Source organism: Parasteatoda tepidariorum, chromosome 2 (genome assembly GCF_982258835.1).
Source record: "Parasteatoda tepidariorum strain Cologne lab strain chromosome 2, Ptep-v5.0, whole genome shotgun sequence".
Classification (NCBI taxonomy): Eukaryota; Metazoa; Arthropoda; class Arachnida; order Araneae; family Theridiidae; genus Parasteatoda; species Parasteatoda tepidariorum.
The window spans coordinates 31,022,580-31,047,531 of record NC_141756.1 but is presented as its reverse complement, the minus strand read 5'-3'; the positions used below and the strand labels follow the sequence as shown (position 1 = coordinate 31,047,531).

General features: G+C 26.9%; 1 protein-coding gene across 1 annotated transcript; it reads left to right on the top strand.

The window, feature by feature from the left end:
• The first annotated feature begins 111 nt into the window (after positions 1–111).
• Positions 112–24,099, top strand: LOC107440883 (DAZ-associated protein 1). Its single transcript, XM_043050948.3, has 12 exons — positions 112–248; positions 2,109–2,149; positions 3,368–3,534; positions 4,905–4,943; positions 5,351–5,449; positions 9,392–9,440; positions 14,961–15,043; positions 16,872–17,022; positions 18,699–18,827; positions 20,213–20,401; positions 21,537–21,626; positions 23,924–24,099. The coding sequence occupies exons 1-12, from the start codon at positions 220–222 to the stop codon at positions 23,989–23,991; spliced, it is 1,134 nt and encodes a 377-aa protein (XP_042906882.1). The 5' UTR covers positions 112–219; the 3' UTR covers positions 23,992–24,099.
• Positions 24,100–24,952: the final 853 nt, after the last annotated feature.

The window sequence follows — 24,952 nt, the reverse complement described above, 5'->3', positions numbered from 1 at the left end:
GATTTAAGAAATGATATTTTAATCTTATTAAACTCGAGAATAAAATTGAAACTAAAGTCCTAATAATCTTTCCTTATTAACTGTAACTTGATGTGACAGATCGTTCTCGTTCCTTTTTCTTTTTTCTTTGGTATTTCGCAAGTTGTACAGAGTAGAAGGGAGATATATTCCTGGAACGATATTTTTATAAATAAAGTGTTTTAAATTATTTTTAAAAAAATGACCATGACTGACAACGATGAAGCTGGGTATGTATTATAATCTCAATGTATAATAAAAAGCTGTTCTTTCATACAATAACTTAATATAAGTTGTATAAGTTTAGAACCAATGAAATATCAACACATATTCACGCCATTTAAAAATCTGTTTGTTTTTTTCAAAATTATAGTTAAGAATCGAATAACAATATCGATTGCTATGTTATCAAAAATTACATTATTTTCACGTATAATACTTTTTTATGGATGATTTAAATTCTTAGCCTTTCTTTTACATATGTTTAGTAATAATAAGGAAGAACGGAAAGGAAGCATAATTTACGTTCCGTTTTAAAAAATGAGTTTTTGCGATTTGAACTACTGTACTGAGTAATTTTGCATAGAAGATTACAAAATTTTGCATTGATGCTGAGGTTGCTATGGTTACAGAATATGCAAACTAGTTTTGACAGGTTTTCCCACTACTTAGAAACAAGTCTTACTGAAATTAAATTTCCTTTTTTTACGAGCATGCTGAAAATTTTTATAATTAAAGACTATTATAAACTATGAGTAGATATTTGAAAGGAAAAGAGTATAGATTAAAGAATCAAAATATTAAACATATGTTTAGAGCTGTATTGGTAAGAAATAATTAGTTATAAATGTTGTTGTGTGGAATACAATATGTTAAATATGTGTGGAATCTTTTGAAATTGTATTTTCTAGTGATTCAAATGTATTGTATGTGGGGATACTTCTGTAAGGGTATCTGTTCAAGCTAACTACCTTTGTCTAAGTTATATTCTTTTTGCTTCCAAATATTTAAAAGCAAGTGTTGTGGTTTGTTCAGAAGTGTTAATAAGTTGTAAGCTTTGATTTGGTCTCCTTCTGTTATTATTTTTCGTTTCTTGGGGGCTAGTGACGAGAAGTCGCCAAAACCTGACAATTTTGCTGCACATACTGATACAAAAAACTTACCTTTTATATGTTTCCAAGTTTTTAGTGACTTTTTGATTTTTAGTTATTTTAATTAAACTTGTTGTAGTGTGATAATAATACAGAAATCTTCTAATGATTGATATAAATGCTGCTAATGTTACGAATGGTGACTTTCTAAGGCTCGTCACTAAAACCTGAAAGATAAATATAAGCAAAAGCAATAAAAAATAAACAATAATAAAGGAGGACAAAGGTAAAAAACTAAATGAACTACCTGCTACAGTATTTTAGTGGAGCTGGTGGATGTTTTGATGACTCAGATATGTTTTGATTGAGCAATTAAATAAAACAGAGTAAAATACAGAGTTTGATATATTCAAACATACATACCTAGAATTTGTAGAGTAATTTCATGTCATATGTGGTGTTTGCAATTTTTAAAATTAAATCACAAAAAAACAATTTATTGTTGGTATAAAGAAAAAACTGTTAATACAAACTTAATAGTTCATTTTAGTATTATTATAGCTTTTATTTTTGATTGTAGTGAGATTAAGTTCAACAAATTGTCTTGGTTCTAACGTTCTCTGTATATTATAAATATATATTATTACTCTAGGTTTATGACTGTCTGTATAAACTGTTCTCATTTTACAGAACAGCACATAGAAATATTTTTGCTTTATATATATATTTTTTTAAATTTACATTTTTCAGTTAAATGTTTATCTTTTTAGGACTAATTTTTAAAGTTTTTTTTACTGATAAGTGATATCTTAAAATTTTATAAATAAAATTATTGATATTTGAGTTCTTCATAATATTTAAGATATATTTTTTTCTTCATTATTATCATTATATTTTAAGATATATTTATAAAACCATGCTAAAAATTGTAGTTTAGGGAAAAATTTATGATTTATTACTTGATTCTAAATTTAAAATTTTTTTTAAAAACTTTTTCAGGAAACTATTTGTTGGAGGTCTAAGCTGGGAGACAACTAAAGGTATATTTGGATCAAAATTAGTTATATCGAATTAACTTTTTTTCAGTGTACACATGTTTTGAAATGATTTTTTCTTGTGGGAGGATTAATTCTTCTTGCTGCTATTGAAATGCTTAGTTGTGTGATAATTTATAGGATCAGGTTGGTTACATGGAGTAAAGTGGATATATGTTATAAAAGCATCTATTTTTCTCCTTTTGAATTGAAGTAATTTGTTTAATATTTTTGTAGCCATTTTTGGGATTGCAGCAAGCATTTTTATTTCAATTTTAAAAGCTGATAAGAAGTTTCATGTTGACAAACTATCAATTTATTTTATGATCAACTTATATAGTGTGTTAGTGTAAGCTGTCGAACTTTCTTCTAATATCATTAAAAACTGGCCAAAACTATTAATTTTAGTTCAAATTAATAGAGTGACATCTAAGCAACAGATCTACCTAGAAATTTAAGAATAAATTTTAAAATTCTATTTATTATGAATTTTTTAAATATGTAAAGTGGGTATAGACTTAGCTACGCTAGTAGTTTAACACTGCTTTAGTAGTTTTAATTCTGAAAATAATTTTATTTTTATTAGAAAAGTATAGGGAGAAAAAAACCAACATATTAACAATTGAAAAATTACAAAAATTAGCATAATGTTGAGCATATTTTAAGATATAGATGCGTTTTCGCATAAGTTTCTTCCTTCATTTGGCAATTTTTTTCATAAAAAGTGAAGCAATATCCTTAAAGTAAATAAATTGAATCTACACATCTGCTATAAATAGCAAAAACTCAGTAAATTACTGTAAAAAGTTACAAATTTGTTGGAAGGTCAAGTCCAGAAGTTAATGGTGTTTTTGTGTTAGTCTAATGATGGTGACCTAGTAAGATTTTAACCTAATTGTTTATTTGAATTACTCTATCCGTATTTATGTTACTATTTGCTGATGGAGATTTCCCACAGTAGTTTTATTTAATCAAAGACTTTGAGATGTTCTAGAAATCTGATTTTAGCCCATTCTCGTGATTTTAATTTTGAATGACGATATGCCTCACAACAATACTAATCAAATAATATCTTTCACTCTCCTAGAGAAATAGGTTTGTTAATATCTAACTTTCCGACATTTGTTTAAAATATCATTTATAAATAAATTTCCGATGAAAATAATTGTTATTTATTAAAAGTGTGAAATGTGAATTTTAATGAACTGTTTTTCTTTTTAATAGAAACTTTACAGACTTATTTTAGTAAATTTGGAGAGGTAGTTGATAGTGTTGTAATGAAAAATAATGAAACTGGACGATCCAGAGGATTTGGTTTTGTAACTTTTAAAGATCCAAGTTGTGTATCAATTGTACTTCAGACTAAACCCCATGAATTAAATGGTCGCACTGTAAGTAATGATTTACTGATCATAAATACTCATTAACTTTTTCAATTATCATATTTTGTAGTTTACTTACTTTTCATTTTTTTTTTACTTACTTTTCATTCATATTTTAAGCAAGGACCACATTTTACCAAAAAAGACTAAATAATGTGAAAGTCCTAGATTCTTAAGACCTATTTCCAGAGTAATAAAATCACTTGTCAATGTATCAAATAACCATTGGTCAATGCTTGTGTCTAGTCTAAGTCACAGCTTGTGCAACTCTGGCTTACTGACTAAGAATTTAAAATTAGATAGCTTAATAAAGATATATTTTTGTAATATTAATAACCATCCCTCGATATTACTAAGTCAAGATAGTTATTCTCTGTCTTCTGAAATTATGTATGATAAATTCAAAGCATTCAAAATATTTTGTCTTTTTTATAACACTAATAATAAATCGCTCTATTTTTCCTATTTCTTATATAATGCTTCTTAACTCTAGTGCAGGGCTCGAAAAACCACCCGTCCGCCCGTTCTCGGCGGTCAAAAATTCCCCACGGACTACGAATTTCTCGAATCTGACGTCCGCGCGGACGGCCATTTTCCCGTTAATGTTGGTGATACATTTTCAATTTTTGTTATCTTACAAGAGTCTAGCGCCTCACTTCTAAAATGACCCTCTAATCTAGAAATGTAGCAACATACTGCGCATGGTGGAATTGATGTTTTCTCTGACTCCCGTACTGCAGCGGTTGAAAGGGACTTTTCAGCAATGAACTTACTTACTAAAAAAAAAAAAAACATTACTTACTGGTCTTAAACAAGAAGCGTTAAACGCAATTATGAACATCTACCTAAATGGAAAACCCCTTTCAGAGTTTTGTGCAGAAACCTCTGTAAATCATTAGCTTGATTGTGGAACTGGCTAACGTCATATTTGATTCATTTAAAAACAGAACTCTCGGGTAAATTGACATTCCAGATAACTTGATCCAGATAACTAACCATTTAAATTATTTCATAAAAGAAATAAATTATTTTATAAAAGAAATACTGGGTTCCTATTAGTAACCTAGTATTCCTTTTATTACTGTATAATACAATCCTAGTATTTGTATTCATAGTAACTACTAATTCATTTTGCAATTTATATAAACGTTTGTAATAAATAAGAGAAAATTATATTTTTATTTATTTAGAAGTGACGGAATAGTTTCAAAGGAGGACGGGTATATTGTTGGACAAGCCGTCCTCGGGGACGGGTAAAATTTTTGAGTTTTTTCGAGCCCTGCTCTAGTGTATTGAAAATATTTTGTTTAAGTTAATCTAATGTATTAATCTAAATTTGACCATAAGCCAAAAATTTATAATATGGTTTGCTATTTCAGGTTGATGCTAAAGAGTGTACCCCACGAAGCATGCAAAAGGTACTTTATATTTTGATTTCACGATTTATTTTATCAATCTCATGCTCTATAATTTTGTGTGAGAAACTGTTTTTAAGTTTTTCACTTCTAGTTAATATCAGTATGAAAAAGAATAATATTTAAGCCAATTAGGATTAACTTTAAAAGAAACATATGCTCTTTTAAAACAGTTTTCAATGTCTTTAATTTGTGTGCATATAAATTATTTGGTAAAGCAAAAATTAAAAAGTGCATACATTATACTGAAATTAAAATGCTTGTATTTTTAATAAAATGTCTTAAATTATTTTTAAAAATTAAATTTTTTTTATTGTTTAGTGAAACAATATGTTAGAAAATAAATTTGTTTGCATCTTAATTGCTGGATTTCTTTTTTATGTCTTCTATTTAATTTGTTTTATTTTCAGAATAAGAAGGGACCAAATCCAGGTAAAGTGTTCTTAGGAGGCCTTCCCCCTGATATCACAGAAACTGATATTCGATCTGCCATGGCTCGGTATGGTAAGGTGAGATAAATTTGATTTTCTTCATAACTATATTATAATTTTATGAAATACAACTGAAAGCTTATTTCATTGACTAATAAAATAATTATACTCTCTTGCAAATTGAAAAAAGACCATTATGGTCTTGTATTTAAGTAATCTTTATATACTTCAATTTTGTTTAATAATAAAGTAATACAAATGTCAAGTCTCTCAAAAGTCAAATTAGTTTGTTTTTTTTTGCCTGGTTCTATTTTCCAGTTCTTAATTATATTCCTTATTTTGAAATATTGAGTATACCTTCAAGAATAAAAAATATATATAACCTAGGGGTGCTATTATCTAATTTTTAAGTATTGCGCAATAGTAGTTGAGAGTAAAATTAAAAAAAATAGTAGTAATATAGTGCAAAAAGGTGTAAATATATTTACATTATCTTGCTCTCAATATTAGGATTCGAATTTAAGCTAATAAATTGTTTGATTGCCAAAAAAAAAATTTTTTTTTAAGGTTTATAAATGAAAGTAATTTCACTTTGAGGGAATTCTTCACCAATCTCATTTTTTAACAATTGCTCAGAACATTTTCATCAGTCGCTACGGATAATTGTAGAGGAAAAAAGAATTGGTTATTTAATCTTATTGTAAAGCTTTTATACTCTAAAAATTGCCAAGTTTTTAACTTGGGGACCATCCACTAATGTATACAAATGTTTCTAACATTTGATATTATTTTTTGTAACAGAATATTTTTTGTGTGTCTCGATTCCCCGAAATTCTCCAGTGATAAATTAAAATATCATTCACTTTTCTTTTTTTTTAATTTACAGTTACAAACTTACAGGATGGTGAAGATTTGAAGTTTTAAAATTTTTTTTATTTGGTGAACTGAAGGAGAATCCACCAAATTACTTTTATAGAAAAATGTTTAGGCACATATTAACAGCATTTTTTTTTTTTTAATATTATTGAGATTCAATGTAAATTACTTAATTAGAAAAGTATTGAAACAAATTTTATTTTTGATTTTTCACAAAATATTAAAAAATTAATAGTTAATATTTTTTTGAAAATAATTTTCCATGATTTTTGTTTAAATTTTTAAATTCAATTCATTATGAGAATTGAATTTAATTGAAAATTAACTAAATTAAGAAACTTTTAAGCAGCTAACATTTACAACATTATTATATTTGTTATAAGTATTTTTTGTAATTCATAATATACTTTCATATCTTAATAACTTTTCAACCATAAACATCTATTATATATAATTCTCTTACGTGGCTCCCAAATTTTGGCTGCATTTCTTTTCCACCGGTGGCAACGTTTGCTTTGTTTTGAAAACACCAAAGCATTCTGCCTTTTAATGATGTGTTTCTGATCTAATATATATAATTCTCTTACGTGGCTACCAAATTTTGGCTGAAGTACTTTGTATAACTAAATAAGATTCTTTTCACAACAGTTAAATATTTACTTTATTTTCTTCATTCATAGAGAAAACAGGCGGCAAAGAATTCTGTTAGGTTAAAAAACATTTCGCTAAAAAAATAACGAATTCTAAAAGAAATAAAAATAAACAACTTAAAAAATAAAAATGCTGTTGCCAGCCACAGAATTTTATTGAAAGTTGACTTAGCAACATAAATCAAAATGACATAGAAGCGCAAATAGATCAAAATTATGATACCTGAGCGCTTGACGTAACAAATCCTTCAATTCTAAAAGTGTTGTATCGCCAAATGCCCAAATTAATAATTGTGTTCTTAAAGAAATTCTATAAAAAGTTTTAAATAAGCAACCTACTTCTACAACTGCTTCTTGAAGAACTTGGCTCATTGATTAAAAATATTGTTTTAATTTTACAGTACTAACTTTACTTCTACTTTCATTATTTGTGTTTCAACTTCACAATACTTCCTTAATTTATACTTTAGAATTGCCTCGGAGAAATTTGAATTGTTAGCAATGACTTAAACAAAAAGTTTTATTTTAACTGACAAATACTATATTATAATTTTAACTTTTTCTATGACTATACTCATTTTCTTACTCTTTTCTTTGTTTTTTATACATTTTCTATTTTTGTGATAAGATAAAAAACTTATAGTTGTTCCGCTTCTGAACACTGATGAAAACACAAAATGATGGGCTTCATCAACAATCAAAAATGTATACATTTATTTTACAAGTTCCATATTATAAAGGTGGCGCCCTTCAGAGAATTAAAAATACAAAATTATCTTCATCAAAGCCGATACTTTACATCCGGCGTTCAGTGGCAGACTACAGTGGCAGCAGTTGTTTTACAACACATGTCTTTAGCCTTTGGTGGGAAAGACTTTAAAACAAAACTTACAACAGTTACTTTTCTCAACAACTGAAATTTAGAATAGTGTGATTAAGAAAAATATGTGAACTGTTTGCAATTTCAAATTAATATTGAAATGAACAGGTTTAGAATTTTCTACAGTGAAAAGTTTTCAGAACTTCAGTATTCAAAAAAGTATACAAAAACTAGACGTTAAGAACGTATCCAATGAGCGAGCAAAGCGAGCATTGGATTGCGAAGCAATCCGAAATGAAGTGCGAAAGCAGTTCCGGGGGTTGGTGAGCGCCAGCGAGCAGGGGGCGAAGCCTCCTGGTATTATAAAATTGTCTTATGTATAATATTGAAATGTCCCAAAGAATTTTTTAGCAGCACTGCTGTCTGTATAATCCAGGGATGAGATTCTTCCGCGGATTCGCGGATTTCCGCTTTTTTTAAGATTTTTCCATTTTTCCCGCTAATTTCCGCTGAATTTTTTTTTGCCCAAGTTAAAATGTTTTATGAGGAATTTAATTTTCCGCGGAGGGAAATTGTTCAAGTCCCTTTTCCTCCCTCTGAAGTTTCTCTAAAAATCATTTCCTTGGGATAAAACTGGTTGACCTTAATACAGGGATGAGATTTTTTTTGTCTCTCGAATTTCAGCCTTTTTATCAAAAACTCCGATTCTCTAAAAGTTTCGTTTTTTTAAATAAATATCCCGTTTTTTTTAAATTCAGTCATTGAAGTAAAATAATTATATTTATTTACGATTTTCAAAGATAAACAGAAAATTCAATCTACGCCCTAGCTGCTAACCCTTTCGCATTTTTACTTATTTTAGCTATTTTCTCCGATTTCACGCACAGAAAATAAGATTTTCCGTATTTTTTATCCGTCGGCTGGATAGCTCGTATTTTCGTAATTCAGATCTCGATTTTTATTCACGCGATTTTAATATCAATCATCGATTTTCGTATTTACCTGATTTAAAAGTTGCACATTGCGATTCTTATTTACGCTATTTAAATATCGTATATTATGATTCTTATTTACGACATTTAAAAATCCAATATCGTGTTTTGTATTTATGCATTTTTAAAATCTCGATTTTATTATCAAATCTCGATTTTCGTATTTACCTGATTTAAAAGTTGAACGTTGCGATTCTTATTCAGGCAATTTAAATATTGTACAGTGCGATTCTTACTTACGAGATTTAAAAAATCATTATCGCGATTTGTATTTACGAGCTTTTAAAGCCCTATGTAGCAATTCGTATTCACGTGAGCTTAAAATCCAATATCGTGATTCGTTTTTGTGGTTGTAATATCGCGCGATTTAAAAATTATGCATCGTGATCAAAAAATTAAAAAATCATGATTTGTATTTTCGCATTTTTTAAATTCGATGTAGAGTTTCATATTTACGTGATTTAGAAGTCTCATATCGGGATTTATATTCACATGGTTTACAAGTTTAAAAATCGCACTTTTTTGTCAAATTTTTGTTTATATATATATATTTTTTTTTACTCTTTTTTTTTCTTTCTTTTTCTTTTGTTTTTTGGATTTCCTCTTTTTTACTTTCTGACTACTCTCATCCCTGATAATCTGTGTTATTGTAACTGATTTTCATTCTGCATTATTTTTGCAGGTGACTCAAGTATCTATTATGTGTGATCAAGAAACAAAGAAATGTAGAGGTAAATTTTAAATATCATTTAACATTATATTGTGATGAGTTGTTTAGAACTCATTATAAGAATTGTGATGAGTTGTTTAGAACTCATTATAAGGATATGTTTTAAAAAATTATACAATTCAGATCAAATGAGTATTTATATCCTCATCGTATTAATTTCTATTCTTATTTTAATATTACGGAAGTTTTATCTAGTTACCTTCCTTGTAAGAAGTTTAATTTTACACATGAATCTAATAATGTAAAAATAGATTATGCATACTATAAATAAGACTTTTTTTTTAAATAAATGAAGTGCAATTTCCTTACTTGCGAATGCTATTTTAAATACCTATGTATTTATTGATGATTCTAATAAGTCGTTTAAAAGACCTCTTTCATTTTGTCTAGTAGCTTAATACAGTTAAATAAAAATTTTCTGTATACCACAGAGCAAAAGTTATTGCATTTGCATAAATTCTGCAAGAATAAGGTTGCTTATGAAAATATTTTTTGATAATGTATTTTTTACGTATCAAAAGATAAGCTAACTTAAGTATTTGTTAGAATTTGTTTGCCTTTAGTTTGTGTTTTACTACTATATAAATTATGTATTTATCCAATAAATATGACTGTTAACTAAATATTTTGCTTAGATATGTTAAATATAACATCTCTGCTGTGGAACAAAAATCTTATTTCATTATTTGACTTAATCTTTTAACAAATCTGTTTTTAACTTAGATTTTTTTAAAAATTATTTTATTAATTACTTCTTTAATTTTAAGATCTTATTTTGGTATATTGTCAATATACCCATCCATTTATCCACCTAGTTAAAATCAAATTAATTTAAAATAACTTCCCAAAATATTGTTTTTACATTAAATAATCAGTAATGTTTTAGAGTTAGCTTTTTTATAGCTTCTTTTAATTACTACTACTACTTGTAAAAATTTTAATATTTAGTTATTTTTAGAGGGGTAATAAGTGTGAAAAATCATAATTTCTATTACAATGACTGAAGTGATAACTCTTGCATTATTAATAGTATTTATTAAGTGCTTTGTTATCTGGCTAACTTTGGGCTCATTTTTTTTATTTTTTACTTTGAATTAAAATAAATATTTTGCGAAATGTTAAATGTTTGCTGTCTTATTATATTTTTTAAATTTATCATTTATTCATTTTTCTTGCAGTTGGGGAAGTTATCATTTTGTTTACTTTTATAATTTTATCTATTTTTCATGTATATTAAGCTAAATTAGGTTTATGTTAGAAGGTTATGTTATGTGCTATTTAGGCAGAAAAATATTTATAGTTTTGCTCATAACTTGAAGTTTTAATGAACTTTATAACATAACAATTTGCTGCTTCCATTAGTATAGATTGATTAAATTTTCAAAATATTTTCAAATTATTTTTTCAGTTATCATGTATATATTTTTTTGTGAAACTAGATAACAAATAGTTAAATTTCAAATTCCAACTTTAACACAATCTCTATTTTCTCGTAACCCTGTTTGTTTAAACAACAGCTCAGTATTATATAAAGATTAAAGATTTTGCCTTTTTGTTAATGTCATTTATTTTATAATTTTGTTTTATTATTACATAATATACGAAAATTTAGAGGGGGATATATATCCTATTATTTAAATTTATTAATATATAGGACACTGTGTTCCTTCTGAAACAAACTGGAAATAACTTGTACTAAATTAAAATATAAATATATTAACAACTCTCAATTAAAAAGAAGTCTGTCATGATATAAACCAGAATTACTGGTTAAACTATTAAAAAGTAATCTAGAAATTTATAGCTATGTGATACCCTTTGTTTAATTATTTTCAAGACTTTATCAAATTCAATTAGAACTATACATTTTTATGTTATTACATTTGTTGCTGCTACATTTATGATCATATTTGTGAACTTTGATAGACTTTTAGGCTTAAATTTATTGAAAGTTACATTAAATCTGCGAAAAGTCTAAATATCAATGCTTGATCGATCTTGTAAAAGTTTAATCAGAAATACTGTTAGTTACCAATTAAGTACCTTTAAATTTTTTCTACTTAAAATCATGGTGATGCAGGATAGCATGGACAAACAGCCCCTAAGAGACAAAAGGGGAAAATGTATTTTATTTGACATCTACATGTAACTGATTTAAATTATATAAGTACGACTATATTAAACAATGCAAGCTTATTATTTTTCAACTTCCTAATTGAGCCAGTTCTTCTTTTTGAAAATATCCCAATCACTATGCATAAAAATAATTATTATAAGAGTTGAAATTGTGATATGTAAGCTAATAAAATAGCAACATTCTTTTAACGTAACTTATTGAGGGATATGTGCTTGCCGATATTTAACAATCTTGATAATTTTGCTTCTTTGTTAATAATAAGGCTCTGTATTTAACTCCATCAATGCTTATTTGTACTTAATATTTTCTTGTTAATAATACTGAAGATGAATACGTCTTTGTTAAGGATACTTCTGATTTATACTTAAAATAAAAGGTTTGATGTTATTCCCGCTTGTCTCAACAAACTAATTATAGGTACAGCGGCATGCTTTTATTATTATATTTATTCAAGGAAGGTGTTTTGGCATACAATTTGAAGATTAATATGCCTGGTAGGGCACTTAAAAATTGATTTTTTGAGCCCTTGTACCAAGTGCATTTTTTTATTCAATGCCTCAGTGTTAAAAAAAAAAATAGTAACTTACAGTTAAAACTTTTGAATTGTCTTGATTCTTATTTTGTGACTTCTTCTCATCCAAAAAAATCTCTAAGTATTCAATTGAGGTTCAATGTGCCATTTTCTCCTTCTAATGATAGATTTGAAAACAAATGTTTTTTCAAATTTTGGTTTGACTTTTCAGTTACAATTTTCTCAATAAAAGAAGCTAAAACAACAATAAATAAATTGGGGGGAAAATTATTAGCTTCTTTTAAAATGATTAGTTTTTTTTTTTTATTCCTTTGAGTCTGATCTGAGAATATTTTAGTATTACTCTACTTTTCAAGCTGACTTTGTTGGTGAGTTGTTTAGTTTGATTTCTTCAAAGTTGTTTGTAGTTTCCATGATGCTAAATTGTTTCTAGAAATTGTAATGTGTGCATGCAGAAATTTTGGATTTCGTATGTGTTAATGCTTCTTTTTAAAAATCATCTCCAAGTTTGTGTGATGAATATTTCCTTTTTATATTCAGTGAGTTCTCCATTTTTCCAATCTAATTTTAGTTTTTTAAATCCTTGATGTTAACTACTTTTCGGTTGGTATAAGTATAACTGTAAAGAGCAATTTTTAATCTGTATGTGCTTTTTATTTTGGTTTATTGCCATTTATAGTAGACCAGCACTCTGAAAATATCTCCTTTGAATGTGTTATGAAGCTGCTGAGCATAGGTTGTAATTTACTGTGCCACAATAAAGAATATTATTAGTAGTAGTTCATACATTTTCAGTGACAGTGAGTTTTGATGAAAAGTAAATAAATTTACTTTGAAGTTAGGTATATTACCCAACAATTATACATTAGTTACCCAGCAGCTATACTTCTTTAATATTCACACCACAAATATGTCTAAAATACTAAACACTTTCACACTTTATACTTATTTTAAGGGAATATTAGTATGAGTTTTTTTTTTTTTTTAATTTCGGCATTCTTTAGTAGCTTAAACTAGTGATTGTTTAAATAAATAGTACTTATGTAAGCCAATTTTTGCTGGAAATTAAGAAACGTCACAGATCGGATGGTCGCCTCAGCTTTGGTTGTTTCGGTAAAATAACAGTAGCGTTAGTTACCATTACCATCATCTCTATTTGCATATCTTGACACAATGTTAACATCATTATTAATTATTATTTATTAATAATGATATTAATATTAGAATTAATATTTTTCAGTTATGCATGTTATTTAAAAAGACTTAATGTTCAAAGCTCTCTATCTAGTTGTTAATAGGCTTAAGTAACTGTTTTTCATTCTGATTGCTTTAATTTAAACAGGTCTGTGTTAGAAAGCTTTAAACAGCCTATGTCCGTTGGCTAATAATTGATTAAAAAAAAAATTTAAAAATTAATTTTACGAGAATTATGGTTACTACTCAATGGAATAGTTTTTATTTCATCAGTGTTTACTTCATTTGGGGAATCTGTTAAGAATTTAGAGATTTACTCTTTTTTTTAAATAATTTTTTATATGCTCTGGTCACTTATATTTTAACGTTAGATATTTCAACATATGTTCAATTATTGTTGGTTAATCATCGTTTTAATGAACTTTTTACAATTATGAAATTTTAATTTAATCATTAGCTTAAAAGAGTACTTTTTTGCTATTAAAACCTTCATAATAGTTTTTATTTTTAAAGTTTAATATTACAGTTTATTTTCATCTAAACTAACATGCATAGTATGTATGCCTTTGGGCAAGCTATACTATCTTTACTTTATTAAGCTTTAAATTGCGCTTTTTGTAGATGGGACAAGTCCTATCATAATTAAAAAATAAGACAATATTTCTTACCATCTATTTCTTTCCACCTTATTAAATAATTCTTTGAATGAGTATTTACAATGCTTGGTACAAATTTACAATTATTTTATCAGCATGTTATTAAATTTCTTTAAAGTGTAAGAAATTTAATAATTTAAAGTATGAGAAATTTTATTCGCTTTGTATTATAGCTGTTTTTTTTTTTTGTTTTTTTTAGTAATTTAAATGATCAATGTGCTGTATTTTTATTTCTTGTTCTCTCGAAAATATTTGTTTAATAAGAGAAAAAATTTTAAGAATATTAAAAACTATTAAATGCAATTTCTTAACTTTGAATAGCAACGTCTTATCTTTTGATTTTATTTATATTTTTGTTTCCATGTAAAGCTGTAATATTTTATCATTTAAATCTTATATTATTTGTCCCCACCATTTTTTCATTGTAAAAATATATTATGCTTCAAAGCATTATTCATTGATTATAATTAAAGTTTTGGTAAAATATGATTTTGAACAATTTTTGACACAAAAAGGGAAATATTTGCCTTCTGTTATATTTATTTTTTGTTCAGATTATGTACATCTTTTACTAATGAAATTATTTAGGTAATGCGAAAAAATCTTTTCTGATTGTGGGAAGCGGAGATAATTGTCCTTAATAGTAATCAGTCATATAAGTAATAAATTTTTTTTTGTTCTTAAAATTAAAATTAACTAACAAATATTTGAGTTGAATATTCAATTGTTTTATCGCTATCAATTTATTTGTTTTGAAGTGATTATAATTTTCTGACCCATTGCTATAACTATTTAACATTAAACAATTTTTCTCGGTGGTTTTTTATTAAGATGGTGAGAAATATTGGCTTGAATTTTAGAAACGGCCTGGTGTTATTTTATTCTAATGTTTTTGTTAACTGACTAATCCATCTATATTACCCAGGAAAAATGAATAAATGCCTATCACTCCATGTTTTCTGTAGTTGTAGATATGTAAGATTATGCTTCATTTGAAATTAGGCTTTGGATTTTTATCTTTTGATTCTGAAGACAGCATTGACAAGGCATGTGCAGAGCGCTTTGTGATCATCAACGGGAAGCAGGTGTAGTTTCTTATTTAGTATATATTTATTGTTTCTTTTGTATATTTTTGTATTTGGGAGTCATCACGTCTTTATTTTCTAGCTACTTTCCTCCGGTTTTCAGTGATAGGCTGTGTCGGTTATATTTTACCAGGCCTTAAGTAAAGCGCTTTCAGAACTGCCTCTTTACTAACAATATATTTTTGGAATTGACATTATATAATGTAACTTAACAATTAGAATTTAATAGTGTTCTTCAATATTAGTCTTAAGTATTGTTAAGGCTAAGATATTTTAAGTTTAGATTTTATATATATTAGAATTTTTTCATGAAATAGCAAAACTAATGTTTAAACATGTTTGCTTATACAATTTTTTTGAATATTTTAAGACATTGAAGTGTTTATAGGTTGCATTTATATCGTCATAATTTTTTTTTAAAAATAAACTTTAACATATTTATCATTAATTTGAAATAATATTAAAGTGGATGAACTTAACAAATCTGAGCGGTTTAAATAGTGTGGGTTTGTAAGAAAGCAGGTTTATTTCTTTCGAAGCTACTTTGTAAACTTTATGTATGACTTTTATTGACATTGCAAACTATTTTGTAACCTCATGATAATACATTAATAATATGAATAAAATTGTTGCATTTACTTTTTATATTCATATGATTCCAGAACTTTTTGATTTGTTGCATTTATCTTTAATTACAAGAAATTTTCTGGAAAAAATTAATAACAAATTGCTACCATATTGTTTAAGTACAAATATTTAAATTGTTTTTCATTGTTAATGGAGTAAGTTATTTATTATTTCCATCTAACAAATCTCTTTTAGTGTATGATAAGGCATATGTTTTCAATGCAGCATTCTTAATTATAGTGAAAACTAAGTAACGGATTTGTAATTTTTTTTTTTGTTGAAATGATTTAAGGAAACTTTAGAAAAAAAATTTCACTCAACATAAATGCAAATATTAAATTATTTTAATAGTGAATTAGTTTACTTATTCCATTATAGAAAACAACTGTAAATTATCAGTGGTTGTTTTATTATTTTAATATTGGTCTTTGCAATAAATATGTTGAACCTTTTAATTTTAATGATTAAGACTTTTTAAAAAATTTTTTTCCTTAAATATTTAATTTACTGTTTCATTGTTGATATTGTGTATTACTGCTAGAAGTTCACATTCCTGTTCTTTTGCATATAAATAAAATTACTTAATAAGTGCTTTTTCGAAAACTTGAATAGTTTTCTTGCCAAAATTTATTGGTATGTTTTAACCCATGTTCAACTTAAGTGCATTCTTGCTCTCCTTGTTATTCATGGGGAAGCAGAATATAAAGGGAACAGATGCTAATTAATTTTAATTTTCTGAGTTTTATTTGTTTTAACAGAGAAACAAAATACTTATTTCTAAATTTAGTATCACTGGACTCGTTTTTAGAATACCATTTTGGTAATAGGTTTAGAATACCTATTTTAAATTATCTCTCTATTATCCTAGAAAGTTTTGCTAAAAAGTTTGAAAAATTTAATTATATTTTTATTGCTTATTCTCTTTGTCACATATTTAATTTGATATTTTAAGTAACTTTTTAATTAAACAAGTATCATGCAATTTATATTTTGGTAAGGGAAAAAAAATCAAAGATCATAGTAGAATCATATATTATCAGAGTAAGTAAGTTTTTTTTATAATAGTATATGATTTGTAGGCCTATTTGAGGTATTTTTCCTATTGAAATGCTTAAGACATTCGTGATGAGAAAAAATCTTTTTGTTCCGTGATTTCCTTTCTTCAATCTTGTTAACAGCATTTATTTTTTCTTGTCCAAAGGTGGAATGCAAGAGAGCTGAACCAAGAGATAATTCAAGACGCAATCAACAGTTTGGTGGGAGCTCTCCAAACGGTGGTCCTCCAGGTTCTTATGGAGGTGGTCCTGGTTATCAAGGAGGAAATTGGAATCAACCTTTTGGAATGCAAGGAGGTATTTATTAGCTTAACTTTTTTTCCAAAAGTTGAAATTTTAAAAACTTTTAATGTAACAAATTCTGTGATAAGCTGTTGGCTTTTCAGTGAGACGTGAATTCTGTTGTGCAATAGAAAAATCATTGTAAACAATAAAAAATTCAAGATTGAGGTTTTTATATATTTAGTATTTTTAAACTAGCTATACACATTGCAAATAAAAAATATAAAAAATTCTTTTTTTTTTCTAAAAGTAAATTTTCTTCTATGAAAGTTTTTGAAAATATATTTTCGCCACATGCCATAAGTGATAGAATCAATATACTTGTTAAGCCACTTTTCACCATTATTGTAAAGCACTTACATTGTTTCTTGAATTGCTTAACATAATTCTCCAGAATTTATTATTTATTTATTTATTTTTTTGAAGATTTGCTACAAAATTTTTATAATAAGTTTTAAATAATAAGAATTATTTAATTTTTTACTTTGTGTTAGTGTCGAATAAATAATGTTGAAAATCATTAAAAGAAAATTTGAAAAATAAAAACTAGTTGTAAATAAAAATGATTTTTTAAAGATAAATTTGTTCTTAAAATGAATTTTTTTTAATTAAGGTTAAGTTCATGAAAAAACAAGGTTTAAAAATTAGAAATCCTAATTTAATGTATTCTTTCAGTGTTTTCATTACAGAAAAAAAATGGGAGAGAATTTCTCACCCTTTCTCAAAGACAGGGTGAGATTTCAAAAAGTTAAGTGAGATTTCTGAAAATTAAAAAAACATGAATTGACTTGGAAAAAAAATACTTTAATTATAATACATTTTTAACATCTTCTAATTGAATATTTTTGCTGCATAATCATATGGAAAATGTTCTATATCTACTTTTTCATCAGCTATTGTATTTATTTGGCTGAAAAATATCCATATTTGTTTCGTTTTGACCGTTTCTACCAACATTTGTTTCATTTTCATTTGTCCATTACGAAGTAGAAGATGTTGCCCTAACAAGGTATTTGTCCATCTTACATTCATGCAGAAAAAATATAAACATCTTACATGAAGAAACCTTACCTACGGTGATCATGTGGTTGCAGAGAAATGTGTTCTGAAAGGGGTTCGGTGGGGGGGGGGAGGTTTCTGCTGTTCGCATTGGTTCTGAACAATACTGGTAAATAGGGAAACTGGATAACTAGGACCGATGTTCAAAATAATGAAAGATCAAGGAAGAAAAGTGAAACGGATTTTATTCAAAATGGCAAAAGACGAATTTTTTTCCAAAATTCGCACATTTTGAAATTGATTAATAGAGTGCGCGAACTTCTCACATTAATAATTTTTTATTACGAGAAAAGAAAAAAATATGCAAGATTCTCGCGTTCTCTCTCTGTAGTGAAAACACTGTCTTTCATTAGCTTCTGCCACCTAGATTAAATTGTATTAATGCTCTTTGATTTATTAAATCTATGCTTTAGAAGTATTTTTATTATCTTTATTGCACTAAATTCAATATTCCAAATATACTTTTTATTTATAGTTTTAAATTGTCATAAAGTCTAAATTAATATTTGGTTACACTAACATGCCAATTTATAAAAAGTTGTACTGTTTATTATGATAAAGGAACTACTTTTTTCCCCGTTCTAATAAAACCATTTACATTTTCTCAATATAATTGTATGATATCTTCTTAGGCAATGCATATGGGAATTATCAGCCTTATGGAGCTCCTGCTGCTACCCCTTATGGACAGAGCCCAGTGCCATATAATGCAGCTCCAAACCCGCAATACCAACAACAACAGCAACCTTACGGGAATTATGGTATTAATTCGAAATTTTGCTATAATTTTGCACTTTTCTAGTCTGATATGTAAAAACTGTTTGATTTTTGTTAAAATAGTTTTTAAGCATTGTCTTTTATTGTGTGCAGTTATTTTTGTTCATGTTTTAGTTCTATAAAAGTTCATTTTACAGCCTTTTTATTTAAGAAATTCTTGTTTTAAGATATTTGTGTATTATTTTTGGTCCAAATCATTTTTATGTGCATAATCTGCAAGAATGTATTTTTCAATTTTTTTTCCTAATTCATTTATTAAATGAGTATAAAATATTGAATGCTTTTTAAGGTATTAAATTAAGGACTAGATAAATTAAGGACTAGATTGTTTTAAAAAGCATAATTTATTCATAGTATTTAAATAGCTATATAACTTATTGATGGGCTTCTAGTATAAAGAACAAAATAAATTTAGTTTTTCTGCCCTCCTTGTATCATTTTTATTTTGGTTTTAAATTACTTTTGGAAAAAAAAATATTTTGGAAAAGTTAATAGAAAAATTTTGGAAAAATTAATATTTCAATTATTTTAAAAAAAATTCTTATATTTTTATAAAAGCATTAAAAAAAAAACTTTTTTTATTTAAGTTGAAGCAATTGGAACATGGATTAAGACACTCATTTTAATAATTTGATTTAATTTCTTGACTGCTTGTCTATATGAAAATTTTGCTAATATTCCAATATTTTCCCTTTCTGTTGTCTTGCTGGCAGTTTTTAGTTGTGCCCCTAAAAATTTCTTAAGAGATTGTTTAGTTTGGTGTTAAGTAACCTATAATATTCCTCATCATTTTTTTCTTCAGGAATTTTTACTTTCAGTTTATAACCCCACTGCATATTTTTCACTTTGCACTTGTGTTATGGTTGGCATGAGTTAAATTGCATGTTCTTTTCTAAGAATAGGAATTTTAGTACTGATTTTATGAAAAAACATTGATTCAAGTTGAAAGAAATTTATTTTTTATTATAATTTGTAAATATATTCTTAAAATTAGGATTTTTTATTTTAAAAAATACGATCTCATTGATATTAAAATTTTTATCCTCATAAATAATAAAATAGTAATGTATATGAAGTGTTATTTAACCATAAAAAAAGAAAACTAAACATAAAAACCAACTTAGGATTAAAGTGATATGGAATTCATTAAACATATCGTTTAAATTTATGAATAATGAAGAAAGATTTGTTCTCCTAAGAGTTTAATTTAGAATGTTTTTTTAAAAATGTTTCCTGATCCACTTCAGAAATATTAAATGCTTTGATGCAATATTGTTTTTAAATAAAATTAAGCATTAAAATATTAAGCATACATTTGTAATCAAAACTGTTAATGCTTATCAATGATTCGCTATATTTTAATTAATAGGTGGAATGGGTTATGGATATCCACAAGCAGCTGCACCTGCTGGCAATAACTGGAATGCAGCTCCCACTCCTGGAGCTGCAGCAGGCTATGGTCAACAACCTGCTGCTCCTAATTATTCATCTCCTGGTTATCCTCAAGCTTCTGGCATGAGTAATGAAGATAAACCTGGAGCTTCAGGATCTTATGGAGGTATTCCTATTAATTTTCACGATACTATATAAAGTGAAATCTTCTTGACCAAATTATGAAAGTTCTGACTTTTAAAAAAGAAACTTTCTAGCTAATCGATCTTACAAAACTGGTTTATTTAACAAAAACATGCAGGTTTAGAAGGATTAATTATGCTAAATTGTTATAAAGTTTAGTCTGAATAATCGGAGAAGCTTCTTCTGCATGGATCCGGAATTATTATTTTTTTGTGATTAAAATCGTTGATAAAAGTAGATGCATCTATTACAAAATAATCAAAATTCATAGTTACTTGCAAATGTATAAAAGGCACAATAGGAAATGATTTTTTTTATGAAGCTTTTATATACCAGGGAAATATCTATTACAATATTATGTCAGCTGAGTATTGGTAATTTTTCATCACCCTGTAAATATCCACTTAAAAAATTATTGGTAATATGCCTGGATTATTTCATCATACTTTAATATGTTTGTGGTGGAAAAATGAGTAATAACAGCAACATTTTTTGAACTTATGATCAAATGAAGATTTAACTTAATGTGTTATTTACTAAAGGAAGTAGTATGAACATAAGGGTACTAAAATGGCTATCACACTCCTAAAAAAACTACTGGAGTCACATTTTACACTTAACAGGTTTTTTTATCGTTAAAAATTCAAATCCTTAAATACAAGGTAGGTTTAACAAACGAAAGTATGTTTGTCCTTTTTTTAAAGTTAATAATTAATATGCACTCATTATTTTTAGAAGTCCTTGCGATTCTTGAACCGCGGTTGCAGTCTCTTACATGTAGATTTGTAGTGCAGTGATAATTAATTGTAATTTTGAGAGGCCGCGGCCATCCGGTTTCTTTTTGTTCATACCGTCTTTCTTAAGCATGCAGTTTAATTCTGACTGACAACACTTGAGGTTGTATGAGGCTGAGATTGCAATTTAAGTTAAAAATTTCTGTTTTATGAACAATTGTTAAATTTAAGTTTTAGTGTTTCTCTAAGTCTATGAAATCTGAATCACTGTTGCAATTTAATTACTGGATCAAAGTTTATTCGAAGTGTTGTTTTTTTCTCTGTGCATTGGTTTGGTTTGTATTGGTATTGGTTTGTTTTTACACAGTATTTTCTCTTTTGTAGCATCTAATGCCTATCAGGGTAATTCATCATATGGACCCTCAAAATCATATGGAGGAGGTGGAGGCTATCAGAAACAAAATAATGGAAATGGTTAGTATGTTTTGCACTTTTTTTAAATGGTATATTTATCTAAGTAATAGTTATTTGATTAGATATTTGCTAAATTCTCAAGTTGGAGTCTGCAGGGGTCTGTCTAGGTTTTTCTGACAGGTACCTATTTTGTGAAAATTTAGACGTAATTTGTGAAAAATTAAAAATTATATTAAAAAATCAACACAAAAATATGGATTTATCGTTTCTTAAGGGATACAAAAATGAAATTTTAAGAAAAAGTATTTTGTGAAACTACCGTTTTTCCTAAAATTGAATTTGTGAAACTACCGTTTTTCCTAAAGTTGAATTTGTGAAGGTACCGCTAAATGGTAGTAAATTCGGCCTGGACAGACCCCTGGTCTGTCAATATAGATATTAAATGTGTTAGAAAATTACCTAGTTTCTCTGAGGGAATCTTTTTTGTTGTTGCATTTTGAAAAAGTTTCAGATTAAAAGCAAGATATCTAAGTTAAAACTTATTTATGAACTTCAAAACAAAACACGGGAAAAATTTATAAATTTTTTTCTGAAATTAATTCTGTACTTTCTGAAAATTGGTAATTGGTCCTTATATATTAAGCTGGAATAGAACACACAATTGTCATTAACCCCTCTTAATTTTTGACCAACCGTTTAGTAATTTAGTTAAGCAGAAGTATATCACATTTTTCCTAAAAAACATATTTTTGGAAACATTATTGTTGCATTCAACTTCTGTTTTCTTTTATGTCTCTAAATATCTTATCAAGATACTGAAAAGTTTCTTGGAATTTAATAATTTTTAATTATGGTAATTGCAGGATGAGATTTTTCAGCTTTTTAACGGATTTCCACCTTTTTATCAAAAACTCTGATTCTCTTAAAGTTTTTTTTATATATATTCTTTTATATATATTCTTTTTTTATATTATTCTGCTTTTTCTGAAAATTCAGCCGTTGAAATGAGATAATTACATTTATTTCCTATTTGATATATAGATATAATGTATCGAAAAATTTATAGAAAATTCAAACTACATAGCTGCCAACCCTTCTGCATATCTACTTATTTTAGCTATTAGCTTTTACGAGCAGAAAATAAGATTTTTCTCATTTTTACCCGTTCGCTAGATAGCTCGTATTTTCATAATCCAGGCGTCGCTGCATTTTAATATCAAACATCAGTTTTCGTATTTACCTGATTTAATAGTGCCGTGTTGCGATTCTTATTCACGCAATTTCAATATCGTTCATTGCAATTCTTATTTACAATATTTGAAAATCCAATATCGTGGTTTGTATTGAGGCGTTTTTAAAATTATATGTATCAATTTGTATTCATGCGAGTTTATCCAATGTCGTGATTCGTTTTTACTGTTGTAATATTCCACATATTTTTTCGTATTCATGCCATTTACAAATTATGAATCGTAATTCGTATTTACGCGATCTGAAAATTGTGCATCATTATTTGTATTTTCACATTTTTGAAATCTAATATCAAGTTCCAAAACACGTGATTTCAATATCGTGATTCATATTCACACCATTTGAAAATCTAAGATCGCGATTCATGTAAAAAGTAATTTTTTTTTCTTGTATTAGTTACTATAAAGGTGGCAGTTTTTCTATCGATGATTATTGGTATATATAGGCATTACAACATTAGTGAAACTAAATGAGAATATGTACTGATATTTTTGCTATAAATCACGTAAGAGTTGTGCGCCTGAAAATTCAGCTTTTTTGCCTCTCGGCCAATCTCATCCCTGTAAATGAATAAAAATAAAATAAAATTGTTCTTTTTTTCTTTCGTAACTATTATCATTTATTTATCTTAATTTTACTAATTCAACTTAACTCCACATATTGCTGACCCCTATATGAAATATTTTCGTTTAATTGTTGAAAATTTTAGTTAATCAAGTCTGTACCTTTAATAAAATTTTATCATTGATGTTATAACCGTTGCAAGTTGACCACTTGTGAAATATCACTTTGGAACCATTTAGGCATATCATCAACTTACAAAGGAATATATATTACAAACTTATTTTTTGCCAGTTAGGTACAAGATCACTGAAAGATAAACTTAGGTTATCTGCATGCAGAATTAATTAACAGAACAGAGTTCATTGAACCTAACTTAATATTGCATAACAGATTTTTGCTATCTGGCAAATTGCTGATTGATAGAGGAAATATGTTGCCATCTTTATGTCCGTTAAACCATGTCTTACTCTTATTATGAAAATGTATTGCATTAGCACATTATAAGCTTCTTTCTTAAAGGTGTGTGTGTTGTATTTTTATAGGTGGGGGTGGTTACAATAATCAGAACAGTGCTGGCAGAGGTCAAGGTTATCATCCTTATAGACGTTAAAGTTTGTTCATCAAAAGCATGTATTAAAACATCATATATTATTTCATGAGAACTTTATTGATTTTTACATACTTGTTGTACTTCATTAAATAAAAAAAACAAAAGTTACATTTGTATTTTTGATCTTTTATTTTTACATTTCGACTCATTGTAATCTTGAAAACTATTGACAAGTGATAGTGTAATTGATAAGAGAAGATAAATCTCCCATTTATAATCAGCTTAGTAAATTTCTTTTTAATATTTGTTATATTTTCATTTTTTAGTGTCACTTGCATTTGTCACAGGGTGCGTAGCGTTTTTAAACAGTGCTTAAAGGTGCTTATTTTTTTAAAGCCCTTAAAGGTGCTTTTTTATTTGGGATTTGCAGAAAGTACTTAATTTTCTATCTTTTAAAAGGAGGTTATTATTTTTTTTTTTGCAGTATTTATAGTCTTTCTATATTTCAAAAAATACATGATTTTCATAATTTTCTCTGCAATATCTATCAGAAACTAGTTATTTTATGATTATGTAAAGTGTCTGAAAATGTTTTTGAATTTTATTGGTTTTATGATTATAAATTAAGTACTTTAAACGATTGAAATTTTTTTATTACTGTACTTTTTTTGGAAAGTGATTTAAAATATCTTTTGTGTGCTTATTTTTTGATGAAAAAATCTGATTATGCACCCTGTGAATATATATATATGTGTGTGTGTCTCTGTGTGAATTTAAAGCAGTAAATTCTTGATTATATATTGTACAATTTTTTCTTATAGTTTTTTTTTTTATTTTTTTTTTTACTTAGTTCATTAACATATTTGAAGAGAGAATGTATCATTGGATTTACAATATATTAGAGCTCTGAAATTTTGTATAGTTCTATTAACATATTAAAAAAAAAATTATGACATGAATTCTTCTCGTGGGTCTACGTTTATGACGGTGTCCCACTCTTTGGGTTTGAGTTGTATGTTTT

Bases quoted from the DNA above. Each gene is read 5' to 3' on its own strand.
- LOC107440883 (XM_043050948.3), top strand. From the start codon at position 220: ATGACCATGACTGACAACGATGAAGCTGG. The intron at 15,044-16,871 runs GTGTAGTTTCTT...TCTTGTCCAAAG, and splicing joins TGATCATCAACGGGAAGCAG to GTGGAATGCAAGAGAGCTGA. The intron at 17,023-18,698 runs GTATTTATTAGC...ATATCTTCTTAG, and splicing joins ACCTTTTGGAATGCAAGGAG to GCAATGCATATGGGAATTAT.